Source organism: Alosa sapidissima, chromosome 5, assembly GCF_018492685.1.
Source record: "Alosa sapidissima isolate fAloSap1 chromosome 5, fAloSap1.pri, whole genome shotgun sequence".
Taxonomy (NCBI): Eukaryota; Metazoa; Chordata; class Actinopteri; order Clupeiformes; family Clupeidae; genus Alosa; species Alosa sapidissima.
Genome location: NC_055961.1, coordinates 8,528,332 through 8,554,281, shown reverse-complemented (window position 1 = coordinate 8,554,281; position 25,950 = coordinate 8,528,332). Strand labels below are relative to the sequence as shown.

The window sequence follows — 25,950 nt, the reverse complement described above, 5'->3', positions numbered from 1 at the left end:
TCTGCCTCAATGCCCAGATCTCATAAATTTAAAAATCAATCGGGAGGGAAGCATAGACAAACATTTAGCACGAGAAAAGCATGTGTGGAGAGTGAGATGTGAGCATTTACGCTGTCTTTCGAAACAGTCGGACGTGGACATAGACATTGACAGTAGGCTAGTCCTTCAGCCTAATGTACGGATATCGTTGTAACTTTAATTTTAAGATCTCCTGTATTTCATTTCGTTTTTCGTTTCATGTAACCAAATCAGAACTGCCTCCATCTATTAACCTAGCTCATTGTTAAACAACACTTGCCTATGGTACCCATAGATAGAAATGCTACCGCTGCTTTTGAACTGAAAGTTCACTTCTTCTCGTCTACACTTAGACGTCACAACCTCATCTCAATAGATTGTTCAGGATTGGTGTGTGATGTGCGTTGTCAGGGGCGGACTGGGACCAAAAATCGGCCCTGGGAAAGTAAAGGTCTTCTACGATTCTATCAGATGTATGATGAACAAGGTTTTGAATCTTTTGAAAACATAGAAAGAAGATATCAATTGCCCAGGAGCCACTTTTACAGATACCTGCAGGTAAGAAGTTATGTAAACAAAAATATACAAATAGCAACTTTAAATGAGATCCACCCCTTTGTAAGGGGAATATTAAGAGTAATTGAAAATGAAAGTATAAAGAATATAACCGGACAAATTTACCGAATATTGCAACAGAATGAAGAAAAGGTAACAAATTATATTAAAGAGAAGTGGGAGGATGAATTAAAAAAAAACTTATCTTGGAGAAGGAATGGGAACAGAGCTTTAAAGGAATTTATAAACACCTGAAATCCATATACTGGCAGGAATTCGCTTGGAAAGTGAACATAAGATATTTTAGGACACCATCAACAACTAGACTGCATTTCTGGCGGGAACTGCGAAAGTGTGCTTGCCCTGGTCCGGTCACCAACGTGAGCAGACAGTGACATACGCTATGCTGAACCTGGCTTGATCCAAGCATTCTAACAGTGCCTTTCAGTGTTGGAGCAGTGGCAATACCTCAAAAGCTCTATTCAACTATTGCCTTGCGGGGTGAATGCGGTTCGTTGGATTTTACCTGTGGCCTGCCTTCGAATTTAGCTTCTATGACTAAAATCAAATCAATAAAATAAAACAACAGCAGTGATTGGCTGCAAAAATAAATAATGTGATGTGTCTTGCACCTCTCAAACTGGGCTATCAGGTAACCTAGAGAAAAATTTGAAATTATGAAATATGACTAAGGCATTAAAATGCTGCTTGTTTGTCAGGATACTTTTTCACTGATTTATTTTAAAAATATGAGCTATGAGTATGAATGTTATATATTCCATCCCCTAATTCTGTTTTACTGGTTTATTTGACAAATAATCTATATGGATTTGCTCTATAAAGACCTTATGTCTGTTTGGGATTGTTTTGAGAGCCTATTGATGTAGCTCAGAATAAAGGAATGTCCACAACATTAGCGATGTTTTTTTTTGTGTGTGTGAATGTATTTTACTTAACTCATTGAATGTAGCTGGATACTCATGAACGCATGTCTCTAATAGCCACAATAGGAGTAACCACCCAGTGGATCATGAAAATGTGCCAAAATTCACATTCCTTGCTTGTTGTTGGTACATTAATCCCATTCAGATTGCCACTTATCTGAGATGTAAGAGTTCAGTATAGGTTTAAGGTCTGGGGCAGGGATTTGACATTCTGTGACTTCTTCATTGAGGGCTTGCTTGGCAGCACTGTCCACTTTCTCATTTCCCCTCAGACCTCAGAGAACATGGCCTGGGACCCAGCAAAAAACTACACTCAAGTTCTGGTTCTTTAGACGTTCTAGTTGATCAAGCTCAGCTTTGGTTGTACTTTTTGCGTGACATTAAAGCCTACTGGAAAGATTTTTAATGCAATTTAATTGAATGCAATTTACTTTTACGATTAAATTAAATTAATTTATCCCTCTCACCCATAGTTTTCTATTTATTTACAAATGTACATAGGCCTACTGTAATTACATTTATACATAGTTATTCCACTGATCTTTATACTATCTTTATACGTCTTGTCTTCACCGTGGGATAGTGAGAAACGTAATTTCGATCTCTTTGTATGTCTGGAACATGTGAAGAAATTGACAATAAAGCTGACTTTGACTTTGACTTTTACTATTCATCCTGCACATAGACTTATTCTTACTACTCTTATAATGTTGTTTCTGCACTACAATGACACTGTTTCCACACTGCAGGAGAAGGGAATAATAATAAAACTTAAGAAGAACAATAAGTGTGCTGCTTTGCAAGCACACTTAATAAAATATAAAGAGTCTACCCCCAGTTGTTGGAGAAATTGTGGGAATAGCGATGCAGACCACACACACATTTTTTATACATGTGACAGATTAAAACCCTATTGGGAAAAGGTAATTTGGTCAATAAAGAAATTTTTGATAGTAGATGTTCCAATTCAGCCGCATAACATAATACTTGGTATACTCCCTGACATAAGTCATGAACACATAAACCTTTTCTGGGTTCTGAGAATCACTAACACAAAATTGGAAAATGCCTGATCCACCAAAGTTGTTAGACTCTGTTAACAAAATGTATGAGATGGAAAAGGTAACATACAGTATCATTAAAAAGAACAAACTGTTTGAGAAAAGATGGGAACTCTACCAGCTGACTAAATGAGATGTACTTGGGAAAGATGTGTGAAGGGATGGGAGGCCTTGTGGGTAGGAATAGGGGTTGGGGGGTGGTTGTGCTTATAGTGTAATAGAAGTAACAAAGCCAAATGTTGAAAATGTATGTTTCCTCTTGTTTTGTTTTTTTTTTGCATATTTATTTCGACTTTATTTATAAATTAATGGTCTTGAATGAGAAGGTACTAACCTAATGGACAATTATTAGTATTATTATTATTACCATTATTTCAAGTTTATCATTTACTCACAGGGAGGGGAAAGGAGGAGAGAAAAAGGAAAGGGGAAAAAAATAATTGTTAATTGTTAAATGCAACTACCATGCTTAACACAATAGAGTATAAAAAAAAAAAAAAATAGGTTTTACTTTTTACAGTAAAGACAGAGACGGTTGATAAAGGATCTTTGGTAAAGAGAAGTATTTCTGTTTTTCCGCTATGTTTTTCATGCTAAACTGTTAAAGCATTTGTGGGAGACTGAAAAAAAAAACAGGGTATATGACCTCCGTATCAGGAGCAAATTAATGTGTGTTGAACATAATTCATATTTCCCATGTTTTTACTTTGTTTGAATGCAGGTTTAAAAAAACATGACCTTCCTGCGCTTACTGTTTACTTTATAGTCATAAACATATATTAAATATGTATAGCCCGTTTTGCTTTTAGTACATTGCAGAAAGTACTTCAATTAATGCTGTATGGCCTTATTCTGGCCTCTGTACTGGAACCCTGCAACTAAAGATAAAAAACGTTGGGAAGATTGAGCTTGAGAATGGAACGCTGAACTTGTAAGAATTTCTAGTGATCCTTTTAAGTTTATATGTATGACTGGGAGTGACTTCCAGAAAGTAGTTTCAAAGGTAGCCAACTGAAATGAAGTTTGATTCTATTCTGATTTCTATGAATGTGTACTCAGCATCAACTTCTTGTTTTATGTCAATGTATTATAGGAAATCTGGTTAATTCCTTTGCATGCTTCTTGTACTTAATGGTGTGTATGAAAGGTGTGTGATGTGTGGTGTGGAAGACTGATTGTGTGTGTGTGTGTGTGTGTCTGCACAGGTTTGTTGTCTGCGTAGAATTATACAAAATAATCTGGTAACGCTTTAGAATAACATGTGCTTATTAGGTATTAACAGTGCATAATTAGCAGTTAACAATTCATTACTAACAGTTAGTTAACTGTTGTTATCCTTTAATAACATTAACTAACTGTTAACATGCAGCTTGTAAGTGTTAACAAGCAGCTTGTTAATGCTTGTTAATGGTGTATATAAGACAAAGAGGTGGATAACTAATACGCTTATAAGACCTTTCTTACCTACTTGTAGTAAATTTTGCAGCCCCCCAATCTAAAGCGAGGACCATGTAGCCTATAGTTCCACAAGCCCAACCTTCTATCTCTCTATATACTGTATCTATCTATCTAGCTTGGTTTAGCTATGAGAAATGCACCTTCAAAATTGCTGCAGTGACCAGGAATCAAACCCCAGTCTCCTGCGTCAAAGAGTGCATCGCTACTTGTTGAGCTACACTACTGTTCCTACTGTAAGCTGTCGATGAAAATGTTCATTTCTATTCTATATTCCGATGTTCTATTTCATACTAGCTATGCTTTTTACAAATATGTTTCTGATGGAAAAGTGGTGTTTAATTTCCATAATCTTTGTTCAGTGAACACATAAAACAGTTTGTCAGTTTGTCAGCAGATATGCCAGCTATACTGTGTAGCCTACATAATCTGATTTTAATATGTACAGATATCTAGGCTATATTTAACATTTATTTTCTGTTTGGTCTGTTATGAAATCATGCATTGACCCATTTAAGCACAGCTCAGTTTTAAGAAACTTAAATACATGCATGCTTAGCATTTTGTGAAAAGAAATCATTAAGGCTACATTGACAAACTCTTAACCATGAGCTGCCTGTATATTCTCTGATTCTAATATTTACAGATATCTAGGCGATGTAAGCACAGCTCAGTTTTAAGAAATGCTTAAAGCCGAAAGACCATGTTGAATTTTGCTACAATTTATTTCAAAAACAGCTAATTATAGACGGGAATGCATTACACCTTTGTGTTCGGTAAGGTCTGCTGTTTATTCTGATTTATACCATGGTCTAGGTTGAAAAGGGTTTTGTTTAAAAAGTGATATACTACACCTATGAAGTAGATCTGGTAAAAAAAAGTTTAATCGCCGTTCCATATCAATGCTTATGAATGGTAACTATAACAACGATAGTAGGACGACGGTTGAGCCTGGAGGCAGGCTTCGCAACAATGGAATCAACTGTAAACAGCTTAAAAAACTAACGATTTTAGCTCTAAATCTCATTTAGTATTAATAATTGATTTCATATTTATTTATTTCGTAAGTGACCATGGTATAAACGGAATAATGCCCTTCGATGCGTCCATTATCAGAAATAAATGGACTTCGCAGAAGCAACTGTCCTTCGCTTCGCGTCGGACGGTTCACGCCTCCGCGTTGTCCATTGGGGGCAGCCGTGGCCTACCGGTTAGCTTGTTACCGGAGGGGTGCCGGTTCGAACCCCGACACTGCTAAAGTGCCCTTGAGCAAGGCACCTAACCCCTCACTGCTCCCCGAGCACCGCTGTTGTTGCAGGCAGCTCACTGCGCCGGGATTAGTGTGTGCTTCACCTCACTGTGTGTTCACTGTGTGCTGAGTGTGTTTCACTAATTCACAGATTGGGATAAATGCAGAGACCAAATTTCCCTCACGGGATCAAAAGAGTATATATAAAAAAATATATATATATTTCTGATAATGGACACGTCGGGCATTATCCCTTACACATGGTTTGTCATGTGTTGAATAAAGTGGCCACTTCTAAATGGGACCCACTGTATGTTTATGTTTAAAGGTGCTCTAAGCGATGCTGGGTAACGTCACTTCTATTGACTTTCAAACAAAAACCTCGCTGCTTCCTCCCCCTCCCTCCCGTGTAATTGAAACTCTCCTAAACACGCATCTCGTCTGTGATTTGCTGAAACAGTTTGTTATGTTTTTATGGGCTAGGTTTTCCCAGGTTGTTTTTGTTGCCGTTTTTGGAGCCTGGGCTGTCCACAGAGATTGTGTTTTTTCACAGTGTATTCAGGACACAGGCAGCTAAAGGTTGGTTAGGTGATGTTTCCAGTAAGTGACATAAAATGTTTTAGCCTAAAAAATGCATGGCATCGCTTAGAGCAGTGGTTCTCAAATGGGGGTATGCATACCCCTGGGGGTACGTGAAGGCACTCCAGGGGGTACGTGATATTTTAAAATATACATATATTTTAAAAGTAGAATCCATGCAAAAATACTTTAAAAACAATTATTTAATAAATATTTCAGGAAAATATAAGTTAATAAAATGAGTCTTCTTTTTTATTCTTAAAAATATGTTTTAAGATGATAAATATTTTTCTTTTTTAGCAATTTCTGCTTTTATTTCAAATTAAGTTAATGATTTCTTTTTGAGAACAGATCTTTACTATGATCCCAAAAGAGGACAATTTATGTTGATAATTATGTTATGTGCACAAATCTTAAAGTTAATTATTTCTTTCATGCTCATGAGCAATTAAAGTTACAGTTGGCTCTAATAGAAATATGTTATTTTTCTATCTTATGATAAGATGAACAGTTACAATATTTTTTCTGATATGAGGCCATCATGGTCATGGTAAAAATCTCACCTTACGAATCCACAGAAGCCGATTTAATCTGCAGTAAGTTAAATTTCTCCAGCGACATTCTCCAGTGTACATGAAGGATAATAAATCAAAAGGAAAAATAGCCAGGACATCAAAGTAAAAATTCCAGGATTTCCGATAGTTGTTGAAAATGGCTGTTATATCTGATAAATAACCTGTAAAAATGAAAGAGGAAATTACTGATAGAGGGGGTACATTGAGAATGAGAGTACACTTTTTTGTGGAGTGGCAGTTACACTTCAAAGTGCATTAACTTCTGCTACCCCAACACCATGGAGTCTATTATTTTTGGGGCAGCCGTGTCCTACTGGTTAGCGCTTCGGACTTGTAACCGGAGGGTTGCCGGTTCGAACCCCGACCAGTAGGCACGGCTGAAGTGCCCTTGAGCAAGGCACCTAACCCCTCACTGCTCCCCGAGCGCTGCTGTTGTTGCAGGCAACTCACTGCGCTGGGATTAGTGTGTGCTTCACCTCACTGTGTGTTCACTGTGTGTTTCACTAATTCACGGATTGGGAAAATTGCAGAGACCAAATTTCCCTCACGGGATCAAAAGAGTATATATACTTATACTATATACCTATTATCCCGCTTATACCACTGTGGCGATCAAACCTGACCTCCTATAATAAAATAATATAATGAAAACATGGCAGCTACATACGGCAGATGGTCAGCGTCTATAAATAACAGCCAAGGTAGCGCTGTCTCCGCCTCTCTCGTTCTCGTGCGTAGGCTGAACGTGACGACAGGTAGAGTGTTTTGCCTTGTGAGAGCGGCCTGGTTTGGTCCTTGTCTCGGACGCTCCGTGAGTATTGCCTAGCCTCAAAGAACTGTCTTTCCAGGTTGTTCGGCAGGTTGATAACTCCACCGAGTTGTTCAGAGTTTTGTGCGTGTTTGGTCTAGTCCAAACCGAGCTCCGTGATCGCTTTGCAATAACGAACTGTTTTATCATTGTTCAGCAAGCGATCACGGCAGCAAAGTTGTTGTTCCTGGCCTGTCGGCCTGTCTTGCCCCATTCGTTCCGTGATCTCCTTGCGCTGTAACTGTCTTATCATTGTTTGCAGGAGTCACGCAACGTGGGTAAGCTAGTAGTTGTGTGCGAGTTGTGTGGTCCTTTGGTGTGCATTCCATTCGCTCCGTGATCTCCTTGCATTAGAACTGTTTTACCATTGTTTGCAGGAGACACGCGACAGTAGCGAGGTTGTAGCAGCTGGCCCACTTCTCTGTGTTGTCCCGTGCTCTTTAAAAGCGCTCTTGTTGTTTAGTCGTGAGCGGCGTGACTTTAAGTTGAATATAGATTACATAGGCTACTGGGTTTCCTTAGGGTTTCCTTAGGGGTTTTCCTGGGGATTATTATTTTGCCTTCTGGGGATATTTTTATTTCTACATTTTCCTTTCCTCCGGCGCCGGCCTGCCTTTATTGTAATCTAATCTAAACTGAAAGCAATCACGTTTGTGCTCTAGTTTTGGAGAGCTTTTCTTTTTGTTAAGTGATTTTGCTATTTAATGTTATTTTGTTTATTGGTTTATCCACACTGGGAGCTTTGAAGCAGTCGGCTATGTTATAGTAGCCAATTAGTTAGAGCCTAAATAAAAGGTCTTGTTTGTGCTGCACTTGAGTAGCTTATAATAGCAGCATAATTTGTTTAACCTGCTACATACTGTTTTGAATTTATTGTGGCCTTAGGCTGAAGAGGTCTTTTTTGACCGAAGATACTTTTCCCTCTCGTTTTGGACCTTTTTGCGTCTTGCCTTTTTGCATTTTTGTCGAGGCTACCGCCTACCGCCTCCTAGTGGCCTGACCTAAAAATAGGCTGAATGGACTGCTACTGCTGTTGTGGTGGTTTGTTTGCTTGTGTGGTGTTCATGTGTGTCCTGAACAATATATTCCATTTTGAACACACCTGTTTGCATTTCTTGAAGTCTTTTAGTTAGAGTTAAAACCATTTAATGTTTTGTGGTGCTTTATAAAGCCATTTAGTTATTATTTCTTAACTTTAGTTTATCTTCACTCTGTCTGAGTGGTGGTGGATAAATCCACCTGGCGCCCAACCGTTACGCTACCCCACTACCGCCACACCACTTTTCGAACAACTGGTTGTGTTAATTTGCTGATACAATTTCTGTTGGCCTACTGCAGTAGTTAGATTAGTGGTTACTGAAGGTAAATGGTAACACCATTAACTCTATTTATTGTTAATATGGCCTATCAACATGATCAAAAATAATTAAATCTGTGATAGCTTTGCACTGTAATGATAGGTAAATGTTTAATATTCTACTTTACAGTTGCCTGCTGTGATAGGAACATGCTCACCAGCATTGGTAATAGCTAGGATGCAATTCATGAAAATTGGGCACTTCGGGATAGGTTTTTGATTTTTGGCAGGGTGTTAGGTACAGGCCTAAGGTTTTCAAAAATCCATGGATACAAGTTGGGGTGGCCCCCCTAGTGGCAGTTATCCATAAAATCCAATATGGCCCCCACCGAAAAGAGAAAAGGTCATATCTCAGCTTCCTTTAGTCTTAAATTGTTGTATAATGTATTTTCTCTACTTTGTTTGATACAAGGAATCCAATTTTGATATGTTCTTCTTATTTTAAGTCCATTTCCATGTAGTATCATAGTCATATTTAGCTCATAAACTGTCAATATCTCTGAAAAAGTCACATTGAAATACTCAAGTCCCTAGACCCATATTTTTACCTCCAAGGTATGATTTTCTTTGTTGATTGGACAGGTCACTATCACTATAGTGTCAAAAATCACATCTTGTGACCAAAAGGACCATTGTTGAGGCCTTAAATAAACACAACTTCAGAACTATGCCACAGTGAAAAGTTATTAGGCTTTTCACCATGTTAAGGATCAATATTACATTTTAGTCAAATAACACAAAAAAAACAATTCATACTCAAACATCATGTATTTATTCAAAGATTTTTGGTTTCACTCACTATTAGTACAGCCTCCCTCACACTTGCACAATGTGGTACAGCAAAGTCCAGCTCGGTGGCACTTACAGTAGCCCATTCAGGCAACCACACAGCCACAGTTGAGGAGGAGTGAGCATCACTTGCTGGCATCTTCCAGATCTGTCCAATATGGCACCCAGACTTCTGTCATTCCATTCCCAACCCCACTCACTGGGGTCTGGATTCTCTGGAGTTTTGGAGAGGGACTGCTTCCAGACAAAAGCTGCAGTGTGCAGGGCACGCTTTCCATGCTGGAATAAGGCATGATGGGTCGGGGGGATTGAATCCAGGGATTTGAGGCCATGAGTGAAAAGAAGCTTCCGGGTTTCATTGACTCACTCGACACCGCAGTTCTTACTATACATGAGTACAGTCCAGCGTTTGAGAACTTGCATGTGCACTGATTCCAATGTGAGGCTGGTTGGGTCTTGGGTGATCAGAATGAGGGCGCAGGTGACTTCTGGGTAAGCTGCTCACGCATTCCATGCTTCACGACACCAATCTTGCTCCACCGGTGAGATCACAACCCATGATTGGCACGATGTCTTCACAACACACTACATTATTGGCTCAATGTATTCACAACACAGCACATGATTGGCTCAATGGATTCACATGTCAACATTTTGCCGCGGAAGGGGTGTGATTTGCGTAGACAACTGCCATATTGCCGTTACAAACTAAGCTCATGCATTTCTATTGAGGATTTTTTGAGTACTGTGTCTCCTCATTAGAAAGTCTCTGGTTTAAGTGTTATTTGACTAAAATGTAATATTGATCCTTAACATGATGCAGAGTACCCCCAGAATTGTCAGACCTAAATTTAAGACTTTTTAAGACCTTTTTAATACCACTTCAGATGAAATTTAATACCTACATCGCACCCATTCGGATAGAATAAATAATATCAAAGGTAAGATTAAACCTCAAATAATTAATATTTAAGTGTTTGAACATGCCAACATGAACATGACAGCAGTGCAGTGGCAACGCAAAGATTTGTCGCGGTAATAACGTGACAATGTCCTGCTTCATGGACAAATTTACACGGAATAGAACCTAGTTGATTTCAGGGATTAAAGTGAAAAAAAAAAAACTTTTTTCAGGCCATAAGTCATACGTTGTTCATATCTACCTATAGAGATAGCACCCCTTTTGCGGTCGCGACCTATTGGTTTTTAATGTACAAAAAGATGCAAACAGCAAAGTAAAGCACCAAATAAACACCAAAACGAGGCTACAGGGTACTCTTAAGTTACTATATAATTAATGCCACCTACAGGAGAATGCATAGAACATAACAATCCTATGGTTTGTGTACCCTGTAGCCTCGTTTTAGCCGAGGCTGTCTGTGCGTCATAAACACGACTGATCCCCTTACTCAACATAAAATAATAATGTCGCGAACTGTTAACACGCTCAGTCAAAACCTTCCGTCGCAAATTGTGAAAAACATTGTTGTAGCCTACAAAACAGACGGAAGGCATAGGCTACGGTTTATATTGAGTCACTTTACACATAATGTTAGTTGCATTGATTAAAAACTGTAACAATAATAGTACATCGGGTGGCATAGCAGGCTATCTGTTCAAGTCATAGGTGACACCCAAAATGAATGACCTCCCCTGACAAGAGTTTGCGATAGTAATAAATTGTCTACATTGATGCATGGAAAGAACACAGCCTCCGAATTCGCACATAGAGCTCACAATAGCATATCCAAAAAAGTTAAACGGATTGGGCAACCTCATCAGCTGTCTCGATTGTGTCAGACCGTCCTCCAGACGTGTTCTTTTTTTTTTTTTAAGCAACCGCCCCAGGCCAATGAGACAAGCGTGTAGCTACAACATAAACAAAGCGAAACTCATGGCTGACGTATCTTCTTGAGCGATCTCTGATTGAGACACAGAAAGTTCTCAAGAACACTATTAGGTCTTTAAACATTTACCATCACACACATTCATTCATCGGACCTAATATTTGTAGTTGCCTTAAAAAAAGGAAAAGAAAAGGTGATAGACCCCCCCCCCCTCCTATTTTTTTTCTCACCGGATCTGCATCGATCTCAAATATGACATTTCTAAAATCAAATTGACGGAAATCCGTCGTACGACGGAGAACTTTAATCCTTGTCACGCTACGTGAGGATATTAGACTAAATCTACTGATCATTTGAAAAATTAAGACCTCCGTGAAAAAATTCCATACTTTTTAAGGCCTTAATTTAGAAAATGAAATGTAATACTTTTTAATACTTTTAAGACTCCTGTGACTAAGAAGGATTAAGACTACCCTGTGATGACAAGCCTAATGTACTGTAACTTTTCACTGTGGCATAGTTCTGAATTTGTGTTTATTTAAGGCCTCAACAATGGTCCTTTTGGTCACAAGATGTGATTTTTGACACTATAGTGATAGTGACCTGTCCAATCAGCAAAGAAAAAGCATACCTTGGAGGTAAAATATGGGTCTAGGGACCTGAGTAATATTTCAATGTGACTTTTTCAGAGATATTGACAGTTTATAGCTAAATATGACTATGATACTAGATTTAACATGGAAATGGACTTAAAATAAGAATAATATATCAAAATTGGATTCCTTGTATCAAACAAAGTAGAGAAAATACATTACACAACAATTTAAGACTAAAGGAAGCTGAGATATAACCTTTTTTCTTTTCGGTGGGGGCTATTTTGGATTGTATGGATAACTGCCACTAGGGGGGCCACCCCAACTTGTATCCATGGATTTTTGAAAACCTAGGCCTATACCTAACACCCTGCCAAAAATAAAAAACTTATCCAGAAGTGCCCAATCTTTATGATTTTTCACATATTCCTTCCCAGCTATAAGCCTACTCACCAAAACACAAACCCACTCCACTCCATCAATCATAAATTCATTTCTCGGCGATTGGTGTTATTTACCCTAATCCTTGTCTGTTCCTGATCTCTTTGATGGCAGACAGACTCATAATTATAAGGCTCTGGTATGCATATGATCATACATTTTCGACATCTGCAGTGTCAAGACTACGGTCATGAATGATGATCCATTATTCCTTATGGATATTGTTGACCTAACTTGGCCGGAATCCCTTTTACAACATCATGGCCAAATTCTATTTTGTAATGTCCAAAACTTCAGTCATCAAAACAACAAGTGCATTTAAAAGGTATCTATTTTTGATGGTATCTATTTTTAATGTACCTATTGCTTTATTTCTCTACATTTTAATTAAAAGTGGTTGTTAACCTACAAGTTGCTCTTTAACTGAGAAATATGTAACAAATTACTTACGATGGACCTTTCACCTAAGTAAGAAGGTGTAAAAATCAAAATCATAGCTTAGTGTTATGCTGAAACTATTTGCATTCAACAATATGAATGAAATGATTTGTGAACCACTGAACCACTACGGTAAACTATTATATGGGTCTGTACAAAACGGAAGTTAGCTGTCTGCTGCCTTCAGCTCTCTACCGAGTCACTTGCCGTAGCAGGCATCAAGATAATGGCTACAAACTTTGTTTCGGACAGCCTAGCAAGATAGCAACACAGAACGCCGTTGTCAGGATACCAGAAAGAAGAATAACATAACGTTCGACTGCAGCAATAGTTGCTCACAATTAAATAGAATGTTTGACGTTGAAGGCAGCATGAAGGATACATCAAAACGAAGGTATCTTAGAAGGCTGCATTTCATAGAAATATTTGATTCGGACATGCCTCAATGCCTCGCTCTCCTGTTAGATATCTTAAAAGGCAGCATTTTTCCCTGTTTTGTACAGACCCTATCTACCAATGCTGCTGTGTACCCCCTTTCCCTCAGCTATAATCTAAAACATTATGGCATTATTGATAAGTTCTCCGTTTCATTGATTACTTTGAATGCTGGACTTGCCCATATCCCTCCTTCACTAACTCTGTATCATGTATCATTTTTTATGACAGTACCTATATATCTAGTACCCATGTTGCATGTATACTGTATCACTGATATATGATGCATTTGTTCTCAACAGACAATATCAGGAACAGAAAGCACATCTATAACATCGTTGATCATGTGAAGTGCTTGAAAAAGAGATGTTATCTAAATTTGTAAACAAGCCTATACAATATCTGAAATTATAAACTAAATACAATTACTGCAATAGATTATTTATGAATGACTAAGTGATGAATCCTGCATAAATACATTACCATGTTTTGTTATTACTTCTATGCGAAGATTGATGAATATGTCAATTACAGCAACAATATCAATCAATATGCTGAGAAGAAGATACATCAGTCCCCAATAATTGTAGTAAAACCCTGCAACAAAGAATATTACAAGGCACACAATACATGACAATATTAAACAAATATTTTGTGAATATTTTGTGAAAATGCCCTCAAGTCTGAACTGAACTGGGTACAAAACACTGCATAGATAGCTAGAGGACCGTGAAGAGCTGTTAACTTTGACAAAAAATGGATGAGATTAGAATCCTTTAAAATTGATTACTGAGCTAGGCTTATCACCGAAGTACAAAAATACATGGGATCTGGAAATTTTACTTTGCAATTTTATGTAAACAGTGCATTATACATTTCCGGCAGTAATAACCATTCACACCATTGGTAATATATTAGTGATGTTTGAAAATCGGCACTACATGATCAACTGAAGTGTCTTTTTTTATTTCATACTATAAAAAATAAGAAAAAGATTAGAAAAAAAACACACACCCTTTGTTTCCAAGTTATTTGTGAAGAAAAACAACCAGGTTTCTGTGAATATCGACACAGTTACACACCAAAATATTACGATATCCCAACTCTTGACAAATCTGTCATCTGAGTGTAAAGTTGGAATTCCAAGAACCTGAAATAAGAACAAAGTGCAATTATATGGCATTAACAAAGGTAATATACCAGTAGATAACTGGTAGATAACAAACAGGCTACAGGCTAACTTTTTACATTGGTTGCACTAGTGCAATAGTTGCACCCTTTTCATTTAGGTGCACAAGCACTTAATTTAGGTCAGGGGTCGGCAACTTTTTTTGCCTGGAGAGCCACTTTTACCAATTTTTTTTAATTTTTTTTTTTAATCTCAGAAGAGCCACATAAAGACGGTTACAAGAAAAAGTTTGGATATTTAATGTACAGTTAGGGACCGTTCGTTATTTATAAACGGGGTCACCGGAGGGATTTTGAGTGCTTCAATCAAAAGTTGCATGACCCTCCCCAGCCTGCAAGAAAATTTTCAACGACCCTCCAGCAATCTTTTTAAAAAAGACATGACCCTACCCGGCCAATTGTCGATATCTTCCGCCCACGCTGTAAAGCGCTATGAAAAGACATCGACTTAAGCAATCTTTCTAAACTCACCCTCTGCTTTCTGATCTTACACATCACACTTCACCAAGATAGTAGATTTACTCACTAACATTGTTGTGGAAACACAATAAGCATGGAATCTAAATGCACACTTCCTGCAACTGCATACCTACTTGAAATAAGTTTTCACATGAAATAAAACAATAAAACATTGAGACCATTCAACAAAGCACACTGAGTAATAACAAATTCAACACATGAACTTGTTGCTATGGACTCGTCTCTAGGCTTCCTCAGTCATTGTAAAGCTGCCGAAGCTGAACATTGTTCAAAACTCAATTTCTCAGACGAGCGTCAATTTGGGAGCTTGACTACACTCCTTCTTTCTCAAATGACTTGAAAAGGCCGTTTGCACAATTTCACAAATAATCACAGGGACCGAGAAATACCTAACATGCCAAATTTTTCCGGGTTTAGGCCTATCATTTTAACTTTTCCCCGCTGTCTTGCCGTGTTTAGCTAGAGATGGGCAGGAACAAGGTCAATTGGTAGAAATGCTTGTCAAAACGTTAGGAGCTGGATGTGTGGATGAATGAAGCACAAGTATGCTTTATAAGCATGCACACTGTTTAAAGTTAGGCTAGACTACACGGTAAACTAAGTAAACCAAAGTTAAATTTAGCTTTTTTAGGGCTGGATAAAGTTGACCAAATGGATATAGGCTGTTAGGCGTGAATAAAGTAGGCTACTTTGTTGCTCAAACCCTTCCAACGTGGGGACGGATGTTGACATTTTCTGTATTTTGCGTGAGAAACCCGGGAAATCTCCCTTATTTTCATTGTTCAATGTTGACAGAGCTATGGAACGAAAGAGAACGTTATATGGCGACAGAAATCAACAAGCCACTTTGATTTTTTGCTGTTTTCATTAATACAAAAGATGGGTGACCCCCCCCCCTCCTAGACAAAAAAAAGTTAGGTGACCCTCCCCTCAACAAAGAATAAAAAGACATGACCCTCCCCTATTTTCCTCCGGTGGCCCCGTTTATAAATAACGAACGGTCCCTTACTTTCATTCAACAGAGGATTTTTAAATACACTTTCTAGTAGTTTTAAAAGTAGGCCTAATGTGCAAGTAACTTGAAATGTAAAGTGGAATGACAGAAGTATAGGCCTTAGGCTTCCCATGTAGGCTAAACACCACCCCCTATTTTTCCAGTGTCCTTTGGTATGCAAAGTAACATCATAGTTAACAACACAACACTCAATTTTCGTTGGCATGTCATTGGCGAAATTGAACATTAGGCATACCAGAGATTAGATTTGGTGATGGCCTTGGAGTCTGGCTGGCTCATATTCAGTGAGGTGAAGTTTCATGCAAGAATTGAGGCTGCCACCATTTAAGGGCAACTCCACGCAAAACTGTCATATCCATAACGCCAACTAAATACCATGGCATTGTGTTGGCGTTATGGATGTGACAGTTTTGCGCGAAATTGCCCTTAAACGTGAGCGCAGGTTTGTCTTTATATTTTTCATATGTGAGAAAGATTTCTCACATGCAAGTGGAACCGAACAGGGTTAACACAGCAATACTAACTCGTTGCAGTGTGCGATATATAATGGGCAGTTCATTTCGCGTTTTCAGAATCAGTCTTCGGATGGAAACTTTCCCCATTTCAGCTAGGGATGGGAAGTCTGACACCGAGGCACCGAAGCTCGTATCACTTCCGCGAAGCAATCTGCTTCGGCACAATGTATCGGAGCGCGTATCAAAGTTGTAAGGTCACGTGACTGATGACGTACGAAGCTTCGGACGTCACTGAAAAGTTTAAATGGGACATTTGACACAGGGGCAAAAAAGCGTTACGGGTTCGATAAACAAGTCCCCAACACATATGTTTTGTTGCACAAGCACCCTTCTAAAATTGTAGCCCTACACAAGCACTTCACAATCCCCATTGTACACAATGCCCCATGTTTTCACAATGCCCTTTTTATGTTTTCTGTTATCTGACACTACTGTGGTCACCTACAGCAATTAGCCTACGTTATTTTGCCATTCATTTTTGCAAAACATCAAATGAAGTCTTAAACACAACCACAATAGAGAAACATGCAATATCAAATAATGCTAACTCATGGCAAATATGAACATGGCGGGATTTGAACCGCGGTCACGCGTGCGGTATACGAACACGCTACCACCCTCCCAAGGCCATTTTAAGATTTTCACGGAAACATAGCATTATTTAAAACCAAGCACATTACATTTTCAATTCAAATTATTAGAAGCATATCAAAACTATAATGTTTATTCCAATGACTGTAGGCCTAATAGTTTTTACTCACAAGGGAACAGAACACGTTGTCTCTCCGCTTTGTTTTACCAGTGTCAGAAAAGGGCCATTTGGTCGGCATGTGGCTTTGTCTGTGATTGTTTAATCGCTAATGAGAGCCGCCGTTATGTCTGCTAACCACCAGATGTCACTGTTTTGTATTCGATGCTTTGACACTTCGAAACACTTACGATACAATCAGGAAGAACCTTCCAAAGCCTCATGGGGCTTCATTCTCCCAACCCTAATTTCAGCCCGCTTGTGTTCGCGCTCGCAAGCTGTGGTCGCAGACGTTTCCTTTTTGACATTTCTTTCTTATCTAGCGCACAGCAAGCGCACACATCAACAATAACAATTAAAGTGTTCTCGTTGACTGAAATGGAGGGAAATCGGTGATTTTGTTTGATATTGACATGGCAACGAACCGCGAATGTAACAATATTCAAAGATCAAAGAGCCACATGCGGCTCCGGAGCCGTGGGTTGCCGACCCCTGATTTAGGTGAACCCCAATTTTTTAACACAGCCTTTAGTTGATTGGTTGTCACCGGGATGCAGTGTTAAGAGTTCAGTAAGTGACAGCCGCAGGAAAGAACCTGCTGGTTCGGGTGTGGAGAGACCTGTAACGATATCTACTGCACAACGGGAAATCATTTAAAGGAATCTAGTTGCAGTCTTGTAAATAGTGACCCTGCAAGATCCCTAGTCGTTGCAAAATCATAGTCTGTGACTTAAAACTGTATGACTTGTCTTTAGATGTGAGAGGGTCTTTCAAAAATCTTTTCCAAATCTTTGGAAAGTCATTCAGTGTAAGGAGGGCTTATAAGACTAAAACACAAGACAGACTCAGACTGACTTAAAACTGCTAGGATTGCCACCTTAGATTAAATGATCTAGATGACGGGAGCGCACCACGACTCCAGTAAAACTACCATGATTTTATGCTGACTTTGGAAATTTAGTCTCCAACTGTGAAATCGTTTGAAAATCATATGGTGTAAGGCCAGCATTAGACATCATTAAAAATGTCACAATTGTATATTATTGCGCATTCAAACATCACATGTAACAAGATGTTCATGTGTAAAACTGGCATATTGGTAGCCTGAAGTCATACTCAATTATATCAGAATTTGAGTCTGATACTGCTCCATTGGGATCACAGGAGCCATTCAAAGGCAGAGGACAAAAGTGTGTTGAGCAAAACGTCTGCATTTCAGACTTTTCCGTCCCCACGAGAATTTAACAGGTGTGATAATTCAATCCCTCTATGGCAGCGGTTCCCAAACTTTTCCTGCGGCCCACCTTCTACATCCTGATTTGGCTCGCGTACCCCCACCATCCTAGCCTGGGTGCCATTCCGAACTTAGTCCCACCCCACGGGAAGTTCGGTCTGGCATTGCTCCATTGTGGTGGAAGTATGCTCGCCCTAAATCGGGCGGACCAATCAAATCAGGCTTTACGATGGACAGGTGAGCAACAGCGCCTGGTCTATCACGTCATCTGAGCACGCTTAGATTAGGCTTATGTTTGAAACAAAAAAGCTGTGGCTAGAAGGATACATGGCTTTTAAGACCCCATATGGAAAATTCATATTATTTAATGAGGTTGTATTACTGAAAACGATTATTTCTGAAAACTTTGGCCAAAGTTGAGATGTGGGAAAACTGGCGGTTTCACTTTCATCAAGGGAAAACAGCGCTGTTGCATTGTGACATGTTCCCTCGTTCGTTTGAAATCTCTGATTGACCACCTGTTCAAGGGTGGCTTTCCCAGCTGTTTAACATGTTTGTAGCATATCACTGTTCAACAGAATTATTTTTAAAAACGGAGGGGATATATGAGCAGAAGGATGGTTTGTGTGTTTTCTTCCTACACCTCACGGTAAGCTATTTTGTTGCTCTGATTGGTTAGGTCTATCCAATTGAATGCAGAGGCATTCCCTCCATGTATCGGTTGAAACACGCCCCATAATTACGTCCCAATGGAGCAGTATCAGTATTCAATATTATGACTAGAATTTGAGTATGACAACGTCAGGCTACCACCATCCGACACATAAAAAAGTAACATTCTATTGACGCATTCCAGGCATCATTTTTAATTAGTCGCCCTACATGATAACAAATAACAAAATCAAAATGTGCAACTGGTCTATGAGCTCTCACGCTAAAAAAAACAGTGTGGAGAACAACATTAGACTGGTTAGATAGCACCTCACTACAAACCACGCACTGTGGCTTTGGGCAGTCTGTCTCCCAATCCACGTGAAGCCTAGGGCTATATTCATCATACTTTCGTTTTCTTCGTGCAGTCTTTTCTGGCTCGTCCTTTCTTTTATCCCCCTGCGCTCCACCTCCGCCTTCATCAGTCTACCCCCCATCCCATTGCATTGTTACCTGTCTCCTGCTCTGTTTTCTCCATCCTCTTCGATCACTTTAATTAGGCCTTTTGGACAGTGTCCCTGTTTTTAGCCAGTTTTCCATGTTCGCATAGCCTTCTACCTAGCAACTTCTACTAGCCTATATTTTCACGAAACTAACGCACCAGATATTATTTTTTAATGAAAACATAGCATACAGTGGGTCCCCGTTAAGTTTGGACGGGTTCCTTCAGGAATCACGATCCCCATTTTCTCAGCAGAAATGGCACAAACGGCAGTTGACACAAACAACCACAAGGTGTCACTTTGGAGTTCTGCCACTACTATTTTTGATGCGACTTGACTTACTGCTTCGATGATGCTGTTTCCAAGTCAGTAGAACAATCAGAGAAAGCTGAGCCATTACCAAACATATATGATAATACAATAGCGTGAGTTTATATATCTTATACCCTATTTGTCTCGGTTACTTATAGATTTGATAGTGTAACGATAAGAGCATAAGAGACTTTCAGCGGGGGCACGGAAACTTAATTTGATCACGGTAGTTTAAGCTTACACTTGACAAAACATTCTAATATGAAAATGTAGATGTAATTGTTGTAAGATGGTGCAGCTCCTTTAAGAAAGCACCGTGCAAAAAAGTAGACGTGCTGGAGCGAGTCATATTCAAAATGCAAAAAATAACACCGAAGATAAAACCAATTATCCTCATTCATTGCAACCGCAGCATGCCTGCTTGCCAACGTTTAAACAAAATATATCAAAGCACCTTTTGCGTTTGAATGTAACACGAAAAAATGTTTAAACAGCTGGACAAATGATTTAGCTAATTGATTATAGCCTGTACACCAGCAATTGTTGAACATTTGGAAAAAGATCGCTCAGCTGTTGCCACAGTCATAGGCAATGTAGAAACAACATGAGAGCAGTACACACTTCCCCGAATGTGGATGTTACACTGTCATAATCTACCACCAGCCTTTTGGCAAGTTGAAAAATAGATGACTTCTGTGAAATCTCTGCTTTAAAGCAAGACCTAAATGAGAGGAGTTGTGTTGGGAATGTCGGTGCAATGTCCATGCTATAATGGTCTGACAAACGTACTGCCTTTTCAAGCAGTTCATCATCACCGGCGAGTTGAAGGATCATAGGACGTAAAGACTCAAACACATAACAAGTTTCCCGCATGCTTGCACATCTTTGGGAGAGCTGACTGATTATGATGTCCAGAGTTGCATTAAACACCTGCACTTTTAAGTATCTCTCTGCATCGGTTAAGCGTTTATCTTCCGATAGTTCGTCAAAGTGACGCTTCACTCTTCACATTTTCAAATGTACTCTGAACCCCCATTTATTTGCGAGTGTCTGCGCTGTAGCCTTGGCCTGGTCAAAGGCACGCAGGTAGTCAGAAAGGACCGGTATAGAATTTTCCAGCAATTGCATTGCGGGGGTAGCGACGGAGGTCATAGGCCCTGGTGCGACTGCACTTGCTGCACCTACTAGGCCTAGTTACGCCACTGCGTGGAGCGCTAATGTGTCTACTGTAAATCATTCATGTGTGAAAGTCATAAGGCTGGAAGCGCTAATGTGTCTAAGCTCATTAGTCTACTTTCAATAGGCCTACTGTACAGCCTGAGAGGGGGAACATAACCTATAGCCTAGGCTACTGTAGAGTAGGCCTACAGTAGGCTACTGTAGGCTAAACAATCAGTTGTGAAAGTCTGCAACGAAAGTTTCCTAATGGAAGCGCTAACGTGTCTATTGAGCTCATTAGCCTACTTTCAATAGGCCTACTGTACAGCCTGAGAGGGGGAACATAGCCTACTGTAGAGTAAACAATCAGTTTACTTAGTTACATTTGTTTAGTTAAATCCAGTTTTCTACTCTATCTCCATTATATGCTTAGCCTATAGAAAGACATTCAAAATGTGTGAAAGTCATTAGGCTGGAAGCGTGTCTACTGTCAGTGACTAATGCGAGAAGCGGGTTCTGTGTTGTAGGCTATGCATTTTTCCGACACTTGGCTGCAAGCTCCCCTCCCCCACCCCCTTCTTTCACAAGCAGTGCAGCTTTCTGAAGCGGTGCCTTTTGAAGCTAATGTAACAAATACCACCAATATTGTTGTGTGGCAATAAAAGTATCCAGGGTTTGCGCAAGTAGCCTAAATATATAAATAAATTAAGGACATACAATCCTTAACGTGAAAAAGCTTAACGTAGCTTAATGTCCCAAACAACAAGTCGTTTTATGCGCTCATTATAAAGAAAGTTTAACGTGTCCCAAAACAGCTGTCAATTAATCACCAAACGTCAAGAGGGTTGAGTCTGAATGACACCGAGTTTTAGACACTGAGTTTTTGAAGTTAAGAAATATTTTCTGCAGTACCCAGAAGTTCGCATCATATTGCGGGTGACTTTGTAGTTCTTTAGAGCCCTATTTCTACTAGCCCTGCTGTCTGTACCACATCCATTACGGACACTATTATCACGATTACCACTGCAACCTCCAAGCTATGTTGGGCAGAGGGTCGAAACAAGCATGGTATGCTTAGTGGACACCGTTGTATACACGCACCTCCATTCAGAGACGCACCGTGACTATCACTGTCATAGACGATCGATCATAATCTCCAAAAGGATATTCTTCTTCAGAATTAGAATAGGTGAATAACATAGCTTACCTAAGACTTCATCACACGTGAACGTTTTTCAACATTTGGTGTAGGCCTATTTCTGCTTAATTTCTGCTTCAATTTCTGCAACACTATGGCCTGCATCGCTTCCGCGTCATTACATATGCACGTCTTTGTGTTTCTCGCGTGTAATACAAGTATTTCCTGAAAACTTTGCGCAGCGATTTTGGGTTTGAAGAGTAGAGTAGGCCTACAAATGAGATTTGTCACCGTACCTGGATCTATCGTCTATTTTAAGCAGTATCGTTGTTTGTCGCAATTAATAGCCTCAAGGGCCGGATTACATTATTATTTTGTCATACGTCGCGGGCCGGAATTGGGCAGGACGCGGGCCGGATTTGGCCCGCGGGCCGGGTCTTTGAGACCCCTGCTGTAAATCATTCAAAATGTGTGAAAGTCATTAGGCTGGAAGCGTGTCTACTGTCAGTGACTAATGCGAGAAGCGGGTTCTGTGTTGTAGGCTATGCATTTTTCCGACACTTGGCTGCAAGCTCCCCTCCCCCACCCCCTTCTTTCACAAGCAGTGCAGCTTTCTGAAGCGGTGCCTTTTGAAGCTAATGTAACAAATACCACCAATATTGTTGTGTGGCAATAAAAGTATCCAGGGTTTGCGCAAGTAGCCTAAATAGGCCTATATAAATAAATTAAGGACATACAATCCTTAAAGCTTAACGTAGCCTACATGTAGATTAATGTCCCAAAACGTCAACAAGTCGTTTTATGCGCTCATTATATATGGATTTCTATGAAACGCCATGAAAACATGCGTGCGCAACCAAGAGGCAGAAAGCACCATAGAACAGCATAGAGCAATGCAAAAGAGCAAAAGAATAAAATGAGTTTTTGTGCTGACAACTGCACCAATTCGAAATCACGATGGTTAGAGAATGTTAAATATGTTCAATATCCCTAACGGAATGCATGTCTTCGCCAAAAATGACAATATACGATGTTATGTTAATAATGCAAATGAACGGCACACTTTGAAATATAGTCGGAAATGAGATGTTATCATCATTGAGACAACAGGGGTATACAATAAAATCCGATTGTAGCTTACAGCAGCCGACTATTTAGGTTAAGTTTATAACGTTGTGGACGGCCACCAAGCGTCTTCTGCCCCACGGCTGCGGCACAGTCTTGAGTGACCGGATTCGTTTTCCTTTGTCATATGAATGCTGTCATTTTGTTAACTTTACTGTTAAGGAGATGCTGTAGGCAAAGGCTATATTTCAACCTCGTTAGTGTCAGAACTATTCACAAGGTTTCTGGGCAGCATTTTTATGTTCTGTTAGCAAGCGAACTTCTCATGACTACCGACAAAGTAGCCTACTGCCAGCTGACGAAGCTCTCATTTTAAAACATTACTGAGAGACAGGCACTATACAATCAAGAAATCTTGCCACTGAATCCAAAACTATGTTTAACATTATGTACAACGCTTAGGCTACAGTGGATTAGCATGTTGCAGGGGCTGCTAAAAACAGAGAAACGCACTGAAAACTCGGCCAATCACAGCCCTTGCTGTCGAATGCGCCGTCCAGTTCGACCGTTGAACGCCACAGCGGACTATGCTGCCCCCAAGCAGCTGCAGTTGTACTTACATGTCACCCAGCTGCGTGAATCACCATTATCGTGAATGAAGTGTCAATTTTTAACGGGGACCCTCTGTATTATAGAGTTTACAAATGCTTTCCTTTAGTTTCATGTTTCCATATCATTATAACCGGATTCAAAATGATTTATTATTTATAAATTAATTAGATTATTAATTAAGTAATCATTTGTAACACCTTTCTGACATTGCCCTTTTCATCTCGCGTACCCCCTAGTGGCAGCTCAGTTTGGATATCCCTGCTCTATGGCAAAGGATATTCATAATCCGCTTTTGATTTCCTAGCAAATTCCTGCATGGTATCCAATTCAAGGCTCACATTGTATCCCAATTTGTTCGACAAAGAAACACTTTTTAGTTCATTGCAATGCAGTAAAACGTTTTTGTAGAGAATCATCATGAGAGCACACACAGGTAAGACGCAAGCTCGGGTCGAGTCAGGTCAGTTTGTGTCACAGATATGAAGCGCATCACTAAATAAAAATGCCATGTATTTCTGTAAGGCACACACCACATATTTCTGTAAATTGCTCAGCCCTAAAATCCCCCTTCACCATGGTTCTTATATTATCAGATTCAGGACAGTCTGGCCTGAAAGCATGTCCAGCTGGGAGCTTGCTGTGGTAAGATACATTTCAAAATGTAAGAATTGTATAATATGTTTTTTGTATTTTTATTATTTAAAAATCAAATCAAGGCAAATATTAATACATGACATTGTGGCAGGTCTGGGTAGCCTAGACTCTGCTGAAAAAAAAAAACAATATAATATATAGCATGTGATTCTAACTAAAGGTAGTGAGAATGCCCTGAAAATAGTCTCGGGTTAATAGGGTTAACAGGGACCCAAGATGGCATTAGTTCAGTGATCTGGAGCTGCTCATTTTAAAGGCACTACAGTGGTAGTGTGTGCCGAGTATGGCAATATGGCCAGTGGGGAGAGTGGCTACGATGTAGCAAATACTGGCCTAGTGTGGCCAGGGTGTGCTGGGTTCGGCAAAACTACTCCCAGTAGGGAGGTTGTGTGTTTGTATGTTTATGTGTTTGTTTGTTACTATTAATTTGGCTTAGGCCTAGCCTTCTTCATACTTTAGGTTTGTTATTGTCTAGTTACACAACCATATGCCTGTAGGCATTTTAACATCCAGGCGTAACTCATGTCACAACGCAAAAACTCTGTTTTCCCTTAATTACATGCAAAAGTGAAACCAGAGTTTTCCCCACATATCCACTTTGGCTGGAGTTTTAATTAATAATAGAAATAATAATTAATAATAGAAATAATAATTTTCAGTGATAAAACCTCAGTTTTTGTGTAAATGAAAGGCCAAACCGCATGGAAATATAAGCAATTTTCCTATGTGTAAACGGGGTCTTAGAAGCCACCAACTACAGCGTTTTTGCTGCAAACAAAATCAACCAAAGCGTATTCAGATGACATGAGAGACGAGGCACTGTTGCTCATCTGTCCATCATCGTATAAGGCCCAATTTCATTAGCCTGAACAGCTCTGGGCTCGGTTTCCTGATAATGATGGATACACACACTTACGAGGGTTTTCTACGATTTATCTTACGATCGTTGGTTTGGTTTTTCCAACTGTTTCCTGAACATGCTCGTAGCGAAAACGCGTGTGCCCTGCTCTTAAGGGGAGCTGTCCACGTTAATAGTTCTGAAATATCCTCTAATTTGATGGTGATGTCAGGTGACTGCACGTCACAGCTATTAGCCCCACCATTTAAACTTCGGATCTACACATTAATTTACATCAATACGAAAATAGAACACTTTGACATCCGCATGTAAGCATCCCAAATAGGCTATATACCACACACAGACATAAATAATTTAAGATTAGATTGTTGCACCGTTCATGTCTGTGTCACTTAAGAAGACGTTCGAAGATAAGAAAGAGGTCGAGTAAGAAAGTGAGGAAATGTGTAGGCTAGGCTTAAATAACATATAGGCTTAGATTTTGACGCAGCACAGACTAAACCATGTTCCTTTCTCTGCTTTTACCTCATAGGTCTAATAAAATATAGCATTCACTTAGCAATGATATAATGGCAAACTATTCTGGTAACGTCTCGTTTCATAACTTGATTGCATTTTTGTTTGCTTTTAATCACATTATGACCATTAAATGTATGCTATTTTGCAGGCTAAAA

At 39.5% G+C, this 25,950-nt stretch overlaps 1 protein-coding gene across 7 annotated transcripts in view; it reads right to left on the bottom strand.

Annotated features, from left to right (window-relative positions):
- The window catches only part of LOC121710087, a 324,103-nt gene that overhangs the window by 189,811 nt on the left and 108,342 nt on the right, over positions 1-25,950 (bottom strand). For all 7 annotated transcript variants that reach the window (XR_006032094.1, XM_042093995.1, XM_042093993.1 and 4 more), the window contains 3 exons: positions 14,159-14,294; positions 13,628-13,741; positions 6,425-6,597 (listed from right to left, as the gene is read on the bottom strand). Coding sequence is in view for 6 of the 7 variants with exons in the window: in XM_042093995.1 (XP_041949929.1) it covers positions 6,425-6,597; positions 13,628-13,741; positions 14,159-14,294 (423 nt within the window). In the remaining variant the exon portion in view is untranslated. The remainder of the gene's footprint in view (positions 1-6,424; positions 6,598-13,627; positions 13,742-14,158; positions 14,295-25,950) is intronic.